This window comes from Paramisgurnus dabryanus, chromosome 14, assembly GCF_030506205.2.
Source record: "Paramisgurnus dabryanus chromosome 14, PD_genome_1.1, whole genome shotgun sequence".
Taxonomy (NCBI): domain Eukaryota; kingdom Metazoa; phylum Chordata; class Actinopteri; order Cypriniformes; family Cobitidae; genus Paramisgurnus; species Paramisgurnus dabryanus.
In genome coordinates this window covers 11,975,968-11,988,252 of record NC_133350.1, presented here as the reverse complement: position 1 = coordinate 11,988,252, position 12,285 = coordinate 11,975,968, and the positions used below count along the sequence as shown (strand labels likewise).

At 32.6% G+C, this 12,285-nt stretch overlaps 1 protein-coding gene across 3 annotated transcripts in view; it reads right to left on the bottom strand.

Moving 5' to 3' along the window:
* Positions 1–4,906: 4,906 nt before the first annotated feature.
* Positions 4,907–12,285, bottom strand: part of megf6b (multiple EGF-like-domains 6b) — a 95,864-nt gene continuing 88,485 nt past the window's right edge. Inside the window, exons 33-38 of one of the 3 annotated variants that reach the window (XM_065240785.2) lie at positions 10,483–10,611; positions 10,084–10,212; positions 9,879–10,007; positions 8,721–8,849; positions 8,472–8,600; positions 4,907–6,165 (exon numbers count right to left, since the gene is read on the bottom strand). In XM_065240785.2, coding sequence (XP_065096857.1) covers positions 6,101–6,165; positions 8,472–8,600; positions 8,721–8,849; positions 9,879–10,007; positions 10,084–10,212; positions 10,483–10,611 — 710 coding nt within the window. In that variant the 3' untranslated portion in view covers positions 4,907–6,100. The remainder of the gene's footprint in view (positions 6,166–8,471; positions 8,601–8,720; positions 8,850–9,878; positions 10,008–10,083; positions 10,213–10,482; positions 10,612–12,285) is intronic. The other 2 variants (XM_065240786.2, XM_065240787.2) reach the window with 2 other exon arrangements.

Sequence of the window (12,285 nt, the reverse complement as noted above, 5' to 3'; positions counted from 1 at the left end):
AACATTTTTGATTTTTCCTAAAATACATGTACAATATTAGTATTTTGGTATTGAGAAATGAATTTGAACTTGCAGTATCGAAAAACACTGCATCTTTTTTTAGGATTTTAACCATGTTTTCTCCATTTCAATTTTCAGTAAATAAATGCAATTAAAAACCTCATTTTTATTAAGAATTTGGCAGAAATGTTGTCGGTAATTTTAAACCGAATTAAACAAAAATAATGATTTTTACTTAAACACGTACCTATAAATAGTAAATCTAGAAAAACTGAAAGGGACCATCGAAATGGTTTCTTAATTATTTCTGCGGTTGTGTATATATATACCAGCACACCAAAGCTCCAAAAGTATGGAAAAAAATGAGCATGTACACTGCAAAACAATATTTTCAAGAAAAAAATTCTTTGTATTTTTGTCTTGTTTTCAGTAAAAATATCAAAAAATTCTCAAATTAAGATGCGTTTTCTTGATAAGCAAAACGACCCCAAAAAAGTCTCATTTTTACACCAAAAATATCAAATTTTGTGCATAAAAAAAGCAATGGGGTGAGCTAATTTTTCTTGAATTTTTCTTGAATTTGATGTTTAAGAAACATGTCCAAGATTTTTTTGCTTACCCCATTGGCAGATTTTTTTGCTTGTTTTATGCACAAAATCACTTAAATTTGATATTTTTGGTATAAAAACTAGACTTTTATTTTCTTGGGTCATTTTGCTCATCAAGAAAAAACATCTCAATTTAAGTTGAGTGAACATACAGTAGTATAAACTATACAGTTATGTACTGTAATATTGTTTATGGAAATCCACAACATGCCACAGATGCGGTCCTCTGAGCTTAACGTTTCATTGTGTATTATTATCATCACACTATTTGTAAAATTGACGTTTCATCCAAACTGTTGAGTGTAAGAACTAATTTTCCAGATTTCTAATGATCTGTAGATTTGTGGAAAAGGCTGATGCGTTTAGTGTAGATTCAGATATGAATGAAGTGTCGATATTGATGTATCCTCATCACTGTGTTACTTAGATACTAGAGCTGGTCTAGTAAAGGGCAAAATCACAGCGCTTATGACAATATATAAACCCCTCGTTTCCACATAACACTGACATTAATGGGTTTGAGTGGATTATGTAGTTTTAATGTGTAATGTCTGATATCCACTTATATTTTTAGGTTGACAATATTAATGTTTCTGGATGTAAAATGGATCAAAAGCTGTGATGCTTTTCGACTGGTTTTCTAAAAGAAGCCAGCTAGCACTTATTGTGATTTGTGTGGAGTATGATAATGCCCCTGTTTGTAGTACCTGAAGTTTCACTTAGACAGCTTTCAGAAGGTTAAACGTTGTACATTGTTTGCTAGGTTTCACACACAGAGTTTGAATCAATATCAGTATTTAGTTTATTTAAAAGAGACTGATGTTTAAGAAAGTGAAGTTGTTAAATGTGTATTATCAGTACAAGCGTGTAGATCACGACAGGTTGGATGAGTTGGGTGACTATTTTCCAGTACCATGCTTTATTTCCCAAGCAGATTATTTTTCATGTTTAATATTTTAAAAAGATGAAGACGAAAGTAGGATTTTATTTTTTTACCTTTGTTGCCCTCTGCTGGTACTAAACTGAAGATGATGATGAAGATAAAGATTTCAAAGAGCAATTATTTGCACTGAATATGCATTTTAGAGAATTCTGTGAAATGTATACAATGGCAAGCTACAATTCCACGCTTTGTGGAGAAATACTGTACGTCGAGTCGGATATCTGTATATAGTTTGACCTTTGTACATATACTGTATACATAAGAAAAGTATCCATGGTGATCACTTCAGCCTTGTATGTTCTTTTATTATCATGAAAAGGCGTTTGCTCACTGCATTGTGCTTGAATCTGAATTTAGATGATGTACAGCCCAAGTATCTATGAAATGAGAACTATAAAATAATGACTATGAAAAATCTACTGTTTGTGTCCTCGTTTGTTCTTAAACATTTTCTTTGTTGTGTTGCACATCACACCATGTTAAACACTTTGTCATAAAAATGCAAAGCTTCCATTTTCAATACTATGAACTATTATTAGCTATACCTTTTCTTTTTATGACTAATTTATGGATTGGACTGCCACTGGTTAACATAAAGTTACACAAAAACTATATAATTCCCTGTGTAGTGTAGGATAATGTCATAAAAATTCTAGACTTTAAGCGCTTGAAATACTTATATCTTCTGTATGCGAATGTTGATTCATAACAAAATGCTTTTTTGCACAGTTGTGTTTGACACATGAAAACGTCTCGGGTTACTTATGTATCTGTTGTTCCCTGAGAAGGGAACGAGACGTTGTGTCTCCCTTGCCATACTTCCTGCGTCCCCGTCTTTGGCAATATTTCAGATAGCGATATACTTCCTGGCTCCCGCGTCACCCTGTCTTTGTCATTACGCCTCACCATTGGTTGATTTTGATATACACATTCAGACGCACTTACCCCTGGAGGCGTCCACAAAGTGTCACCGCAGTGACGCAGCGCGAGTTCCCTCGAAAGGAACTTTAACAATGTATCTTAAAAGGTAACACGATGTAACCTTGCTCTCACTTGAAATGTGTCCCCACATTTAGTCCTTGAATTTTAGGATTATTGGACCTGGAAAGTCCTTGAAAGGTCCTTGAATAAGAAGTTAACTAAGGTGTGGGAACCCTGACTGAAATACCAGTAAATTATTTTTAGTGCATTGTTATTTTTGTGCTAAATAATAGTGTATAAATAATACACAACAAATATACTTATTTAAAGTATAGTTATACTTTGGTAGTACCTCAGTGCACTTAAAAAAAGTATGATGAATAATACACAAGGAATAATTGATGACAGGCTATTGAGTTATTTGAAAATAATGCACCCGTAGCCGTTACACCTTCAATTCAAAGGACCGGAGTCAATGAGTGCGTTTACATGCACAGAATAAGCGGATAACTATCAAAAATCTGCTTATTATAGAAAACTGTTTTCATGCATTTACATGCAAATCAATAAACCGGCTATGCAGTCAACTGTGTTAACATGGGACTTGGAGAATTATCAGTTTTCTCGCAGGCAGTGACGTCACCACCTATAGTGCATAATAGTCGATCAAAAAGCCGACGGCATATCTGTCTTAAGCTGTACTGTTGTATCTCTTCTCGTGTCTGCAGAACCAGTAAATGTATGTACATGAGCTGCTATTTTCACAGTTTCTCTGCCAACTGCTTTAGTCAAGCGGAGACTTTTATGCGTTACTTTGCGCTTACTTCCACGTGTGACGTTTATCTTTCATACGCGGAGACATGCGCACATGGACAAAACCGTGAGAAAGCCGGTTAAGGTGTTTACATGCCATGCGAAATCGGCGTAATGAGTTTTTGCTTACGCCGTTTATGAGCTTTCCCCGATTAAAGAAAACCGCTTTACACGTTTACATGACCCCACATGTTATCAGTTTATTAAGCATAATCGGTGTAAGACTGTGCATGTAAATGCACTCAATTATTCCACTTATACCATTGCTCTGGTGGTTATTTTAAGACATTTGACAGGTCAGGTGTGCGTTTATCAAAAAATAATGCATACCCGTGGACAGTGTTGCATAAAGTTACTTTTAAAAGTAATGCATTACAACATTAAGTTACTCCCCAAAAAAGTAACTAATTGCGTTACTTGGTTACTTTTCATGGAAAGTTGTATTTGCGTTACTTTTAAGTTACTTTTGTGTTACTTTTTCTTACTTGGCTGAGGCTTGCATATTTCCATCGCAAAAATTTTAAGCTCTGTGGCCTCATTTATAAAATGTTTCGTAGAAACCACACTACATTTGATCTTATGATCGTTTATCAAAAATGCGTACGTGTGATTCATAAACCTAACATACTCGCAGAAAATGCGCATACCCCTTTGTTTTCAGATGTGAAATTTATAAATCGCAAATGATCTTGAACTTGTGCACAGCTGAGCAGTTTCAGATCTCAGCCTTTAACTCTTTCCCCGCCATTGACGAGATATCTCGTCAATCTGCAATACCGCTATTATCCACCAGGTGGCGCAACTTATAAAAACCGGAAGTATTGCCCTAGGGCAAACAGCTGGATGTCCGTGTATGTTTTAAAGATCGCTCTGCATCTGATCTCTATCAAAAATCCTTCACAAAAATTGATTTATCTCAGCTTTCTGCTCAAATTTTTTTGTTTTTGATGAAACCTACACATATTTGAGAGGTGATAAAAACAGAACACATGAAGGTAGGATGAAACTAATTTTTTGTTTGAAAGCAGAGGGTCTGTTCTTTTATTTCATATATTTTATGTTTATATATTTAAAAAGGAGCATTTTTTGGAAGGCATTAAACTTTTGTGAAAATCATGAAAAATGCTGGCAGTGAAAGAGTTAAAAGATGCCTAATTAATGTCATATAAAAGAGCGCTTGACAATGTTTAAACCCAATTTCGAGCAGCAGGAATGTCTTATATTTCCAAAAACCTGCAGCAATCAGACATACGTATGTCTGCTCAGACCCTGACGTGGCGCTAAGCACTTTTTTTATTTTTTGCGTACGCACTTTACGATCAAATCTGTGCGTACGCAAGCTTGCCCCTGGCCTGCCATCTCCGTTTCTCACTTAAACTGTTCCCTCTCACGTGCGCATGCATATTTTTTTTATCAAATTATTTAAACTAAAAAGTAACTTGCATTACTTTATTTTTAAAATTATTATGAATTATTTATTAATGAATTATTATTAATTATTAATGTGTACATTTATAAAGTAATGCGTTACTTTACTTGATACTTCAGAAAAGTAATATTATTACGTAATGCACATTACTTGTAACTTGTTGATTTTCAATGTAAGTCTCAAAATAGTACAGTTAAGTACACTTAGAATTGTATCTTTAGTAACGAAATAAGTCAGTGCATGAAAATAGTACATTTACTCCGTGTACTTTTTTGCCTGGGTATGGCTACACAATGTAGTGCACACTAAGCAGTGGATTGCTTTTCAATTAGTATGTAGCCAAAACTGCATACGTGAAAACTTGTTTATTTTAACGCAATTCACACATTATAGGCTTTATTTAAAATGTACAATGTTGTATTTTACAAAATATAAATAAAACTACACCGAATCTCAAGCAATGAAACAAAGAACATCAGTGTACAAAAAAATACAAGCACCAGAAGTTCCAAAGCAATATAGCACCGTTTCTAACATTGTGAAAAATCACTTCATGTGCATATCAAACATCTTCATAAAGGCATCGGTCTGTCATTGAGGTAAAACAAATAGAGGTTGGAAATATTTTACCATTTTATTCAACTTCTTATAAAGTTGATTTTTGTAGATGAAATATTAAACATTTTTGAGTCTTGAGCTCTAAACCAGTGGTTCTCAAACTTTTTCGGCCTTCCGCCCCCCTTGTGTATGGTGGCCACCCAAAGAAAATGTATTAAATACAACATTAAATTTGAATTAAACAAAATATATTCAATTATACAATGTAGTACTGCTGGTTAGTATTTTTCTGAGATTTAAGTACACATGGCCCCCAGTTTGAGAACCACTGCCCTAAACAGCTCACAGACGAGAAGTATTCTTGTAAAAGTATTAAAATAAAAAGGCACTTGGTTTTCAATTTACTCTGTGTGAAATGTGATTCAGGCCTTTTTATCAAAACAGCTCTATAAACACAGACAATAATAATAAAATACATACCCTGAAAGAATGACAAATCATCAAGTATAGACTACAATCAACAGCACACAATGGACACCCGTTTGCATTTCTTGACCGCTCAGAGTAAAGTAACAATCACCGTTTGGTTTGGTCTTGAGTGCTTGTAAATCCTCTCGATATGATTTGCATATTTTTGACAAAGCAGATGACCCACATTGGAAACAAACTCACAATACATCACAAGTCAAAGCCAATGATGTCCAACTGTTTGTTTCTTGAAAGTGTTCCTCACTTTCACATCCAGACAAAGTTGAAGAGGTTCAATAGTTTTTAAAAACATTGTGCTTTCCTTTAGTTTCCTCTTTTTAGGACACAGGTTTGTTGATGCTATAAACTGATGGATCGTGACTGATCTTCATCTAAATTTCTGTGGTCCAGCTGTAGAGGTCCACCTACAAAAACAACCAGTAACATTACGCAGGTATTTCTGTGCCCACACATAACCAAGAATTGCTTATGAAAAGTGTTAATACTGTATATGACCCTGTCTGTGTAAAAAAATGTGCAACTTTTTTGTCAAATCAACCAACCCATTCTCATGAAATGCGTATAAATAGCACACAGTTGAAAAGTCATGCAATACATATGACAAATTCCAATTTTGGGTGCATTATAATATGCCAGTCCTTCCCGGCACATCTTTTTGTGTTGTTTTATGTATTGGTTTCCCTTTTTTCTTGTTTTTTAAACCATTGTTGCTTGGGTTTGTGATTAGATTTGGAATTTGCTTTAGAATGACATTTAATTCATAATTTTCTTTATATTTTGTCCATTTTTAAACCATGGTCGCTTGGAGTTGGGGTTAAAATTCGGGTTTGGGTTAGGATGTCATTTTATTAAACAAAAACTTGCTCTAACCCCAAACCCAATGGTAAAAAAATAAATAAAACAACACGAAAAGATGCACCGTACACATATTTTCTTGGTGAGCAAAACGACCCAAAAAAAGTCTATTTTTTAGACCAAAAATATCAAATGTAAGTGATTTTGTGCATAAACAAGCAAAAAATCTGCCAAGCAAAAAATCTTGAAGATTTTTCTTAAACACTAAATTCAAGAAACATTTGCTTACCCCGTTGGCAGATTTTTTTTTTTTTGCTTGTTTTATGCACAAAATCGCTTAAATTTTATATTTTGGGTATAAAAACTAGACTCTCTTGGGTCGTTTTGCTTATCAAGAAAAAGCATCTTAATTTTTTAAGAATTAATACTAAGACATTTTTTTCTTTAAAATCATTTTTTTTTTGTGTGTATACACTGCAAAAAATTATTTTCAAGAAAACATTTTCTTATTTTTACTGAAAACAAGACAAAAATACTAAGAATTTTTTTTTCTTGAAAATCATTTTTTTTAAGTGTACATTGCAAAAAATGATTTTAAAAAATTCTTAGTATTTTGTCTTGTTTTCAGTAAAAATATCTAAAAATTCTAAAATCAAGATGTATTTTCTTGATGAGCAAAACGACCCAAGAAAATAAGTCTAGTTTTTAGACCAAAAATATCAAATGTAAGTGATTTTGTATATAAAACAAGCAAAAAATCTGCCAAGCAAAAAATCTTGAAGATTTTTCTTAAACACTAAATTCAAGAAAAATTTGCTTACCCCGTTGGCAGATTTTTTTTTGCTTGTTTTATGCACAAAATCACTTAAATTTGATATTTTGGGTATAAAAACTAGACTTATTTTCTTGTGTCGTTTTGCTAATCAAGAAAAAGCATCTTAATTTAAGAATTAATACTACAAACAAAATTTATTTAAAATAATTTTTTTGTTTATACACTGCAAACAATTATTTTTAAGAAAACATTTTCTTATTTTTACTGAAAACAAGACAAAAATACAAAGATTTTTTTTTCTTGAAAATATTTTTTTTTAAGTGTACACTAATAAAAAATTCTTAGTATTTTGTCTTGTTTTCAGTAAAAATATCTAAAAATTCTAAAATCAAGATGTATTTTCTTGATGAGCAAAACGACCCAAGAAAATAAGTCTAGTTTTTAGACCAAAAATATCAAATGTAAGTGATTTTGTGCATAAAACAAGCAAAAAAATCTGCCAATGGGGTAAGCAAATTTTTCTTGAATTTTTCTTGAATTTAGTGTTTAAGAAAAATTTTCAAGATTTTTTTGCTAACCCCATTGGCAGATTTTTTGCTTGTTTTATGCACAAAATCACTTAAATTTTTTGATATTTTTAATATCTAAGAATTTTTTTTTCTTGAAAATCATTTTTTCAGTGTAAGTAAACAGGACGGACTGGCGTATCATATGCACACAACATTGGAATTTTCCGTATTGCACGACTTTTCAATTGCATGCTATTTATAAGCATTTCTTGAGAATGTGCTGAATCAACATATATTTATATTTGAATATATTTAACATATATTTAAAAAAAATAGTTAAACAATTTCAACTTGATTTTTATAAGTTATGTCAACATTTCACAAGCCAAAACTTAAAATAATAGGTTGAATTGACCAAGTTGTTTTAACTTCATGCTGCATTTTCTCTAAAGTATAAGGAGCATCAAAGTTTGATTTCAATCTGTGACATGATCTTTCAAGGTTATATTTCACAGAATGTTCTTTACATTATGTAGATAAATGCAAACAAAAAGACTTTAGCTGGGTTTTCACAGACACAATTGAATATTACTCAAAAATAATTTTTATAATTTTAATAGGTATACTTTACGTTCTGAACAGGTGAGACCAATCCATTCATTTAAACACGTGCAGCGGCCGTTTCTGCCATCACACTGAGATCCATTTTCACATTCACACATCAGAGCGCAGTCAGGACCGAACCGGTTCATACTGCAGTCTATGCATGGTGAACACACACATATTAAAGCATATCTGTTACCAATCTAGACATTGATAATAATAATAATAATAATAATAAAAGACATGGTTTCAGAAAAAAAAAGTTAACTTTACTCACCAGTGTCACACTTGGCTCCAGTTTTTCCTGAAGGACAGATGCACCTGCCGCTCACTGGGTCACATGATCCACCATCTGCACAGTCACATGACTGAGAACAGTTCAGACCAAACCTGCCATGCTCACATTCTAAAAAACAACATGAAAAATAACATAAAATATTATTACTGTTAGAACAGGGTTGCCCAAACAGGGCCACATCAGCTTTACGGTTACTCTTAAAGGGCTAGTTGTATTTGTAATGTGTATATGAATGTGTCTCTTTTATTACATTTGCATATTTACCTCTGCAATTAATTACTATGCTTTTTGGTTATAACTCAACTAATACCATTGAAAGTAGAAGCCCAGGAAAAATTATTACAAAATGTATTCAATTGTGCAACTATTGTACAGATTATTTTAATAATAAAATAAATGCATTTAAAATTTATATAAATTATATATTTAAAATAAATTATCACTCATTAATCACATTAGATTATCAAAAAATACTTTGGCGGGACATAAAATTGTCTTGGCGGCCGCTAAAAAAAATTAATGCAGGAAAAACCCTGCAAAAATAGTACTTATAATAAAAATAAAATAATTTGGCGGCTAGTGATGTTTTTCGAGGGTGCACAATGCGAAGTTCGTCACAACATGCATTTAGCCCGTCGTGTGTGGTTCCTCATTTCAAATATTTGTTCGGCGCATCATGTGAACCATGTGCAATCACGCGTCATGTCAAAATAAGTGCCTGCTGCAGACACATCGAAAGGGTTTAAAACTGCTAGATAAGACCCTTATGCCTCATTTGAGATCGTTTTGAGTCCTTTGAAACTGCAATTTTAAACTGCATTAAAACTGTTACGTGTTGGGGTCCATTAAAGTCCATTAAAATGAGAAAAATCCTGGAATGATTTCCAAAAAAACATAATTTCTTTTCGACTGAACATTTTGGATGACATGGTGGTGAGTAAATTATCTGGATTTTTTCTTTAAGAAAATGGACTAATCCTTTAAATAAATTTCATTATAATTTTTTATTCGGTTATTTTATTATGTCTTTACTGTAAAGCTGCTTTGCAACGATGCAAACTAAAAAAGTGCTTTATATATAAACTTGAACTGAAACAAAATCATCATAAACTCTTAGGGGAAATTGTGTGTGCTTACCTTTCTCGCAGCGAGAACCGTGAAAGCCTGCGGCACAGAGACACAAGCCTGTGCTCGGATGACACTGAGCATCATTAACACAATCACACCGCTGTGAACACTGCGCTCCATACAGACCAGCAGGACACACTGAAATACACACACCAAACGTCTCACACTGACACTAACTTTAAAAGGTAAAAGTGTATGTTTGTGTAAAACTCACCATGTTCACAACGTTGTCCGTAATATCCTGCTTTACACTGACAGGTGCCAGTTACTCTGTCACAGGTGCTGTTATTCTGACAAACACACTCCAGTGCACAATCAGGACCAAATCTACCTTCAGGACATTCTACACACACATAGGTTACACAAGTCAACACCTTAACATTACACATAATCTCATATAATATCACTACAATATCAATTTCAATTAAATTTTGCAAGTTTTGGATTCATTTTATTTTCTTAACAAATCTGAACCTCTAGATCTGATGGACCACACTGATTTGACTTTTACCATAGTAACTACATTACTTTAGAGCAAGGTACATCTATTTCTTTACTTAAAAAATATTTTACAAATCACACGTTAACTATTTGAGGTAACCGTGATGATCACCTTTCTCACAATGTTGTCCAGTCCACCCGAGAGCACATGAACAGTTTCCAGTAACAGCATCACAAAGACCTCGACTGTTACATTTACATCGCTGTGAGCAATCTGAACCAAACCAGCCTGAAGCGCAGCCTACAAAACATTTAAGCATTTCAATACAAACACAGTTATAGACCGTTTCAGCAGTAACAACATAAACAAGCGGCTGACGTGGTCCGCATGTAACTTCCGGGAAACTCCGCTAAGAATAAATAACAACAAGTTCTTTAAACGTAGTTTATTTATCTAACAAGCAAAAAACAACACAGATTACCTAGGAAACCAAAACATTTTTATTTTCCACGAGGCATTTGTTCAACAGATCAGTTTAGCAACTAGTCAGACCATTAAAAAAACGAAACCGGAAGTAAAGTTCGGATGCAGACGTGTATTGGGTCAGCGCACGTGCATCCGATGAAACCGTCTGTAGATACACTATTATACACTGCTTCTTACTTAGTATTTTTGTCTTGTTTTCAGTACAAATATTTTTTTAAAAAATTATCAAGATGCATTTACTTGATGAGCAAAATTACCTAAGAAAATAAGTCTAGTTTTTAGACAAAAAATTGAAGGGAATTTGTGCTTAAAATAAATAAAAAATCTGCCAATGGGATAAGGAAAAAAATCTTGTCCTTTTTTCTTAAACACTTAATTCAAGAAAAATTCAAGTCATTTTTTTTAACCCCACACTGCAAAAAATGATTTTCAATAAAATATTTTTTAGTATGTTTGTCTTGTTTTCAGTAAAAATATCAAAAAATTCTTAAATTAAGATGCTTTTTCTTGATGAACAAAACGACCCAAGAAAATAAGTCTAGTTTTTAGACCAAAAATGTCAAATTTAAGTGATTTTGTGCATAAAACAAGCAAAAAAATCTGCCAATGGTGTAAGCAAATTTTTCTTGAATTTGGTGTTTAAGAAAAATGTTTAAGATTTATTGCTTACCCCACTGGCAGATTTTTTTTGTGCTTGTTTTATGTAAAAAATCACTTAAATTTGATATTTTCTTGGGTCGTTTTTCATTCAAGAAGAAGCATTTTAATTTTTTAACTAAAAACAATACAAAAATATTTTTTGCAGTGCTTGGCAGATCTTATTTTCTTGTTTTAACTTATTCGCCGCCAGCATTTTTGTGATTTTCACAAGTTTCCAAAAAATGTCCTTCTATAAATATATAAACATACAAATATATCAAATGAAAGAGCAGACCCTCTGCTTTTAAACAAACAAACAAAACGGGAAAAAAAAGTTTCATCCTATATGTTTTTGAATGCTTATAAACTCTTAAATATGGGTATTTTTCTTCAAAAATATTTTTTTAGCAAAAAAGCTTAAATTATTGCATTTTTGTAAAGGAATTTGTTAGAGATCAGATTCAGAACGATTATCAAAACATAAACGCAGTTTTTTTTATAAATTAGGGATATCCGGATAATTGTGGAATTACAGATAACCATAAACCATCATCAGTAACACTTTTTTAAAGGGATAGTTCACCCAAAATAAAAATATTCTGTCATCATTTTCTCATCCTCATGTTGTTTTAAACCTGTATGAATTTCTTTTTTCTGATGAACACAAAAGAAGATATTTTGGGAAATGATGGTTAACACACAGCAGTATGTGACCATAGACTTTCATGGTAGGAATAAAAAAATGATGGAATTTAATGGGTACCGTCAACTGTGTGCTTACCATCATTTATCAAAATATCTTTTTTTGTGTTCATCAGAAAAAAATAAATCCATACAGGTTTACAACAA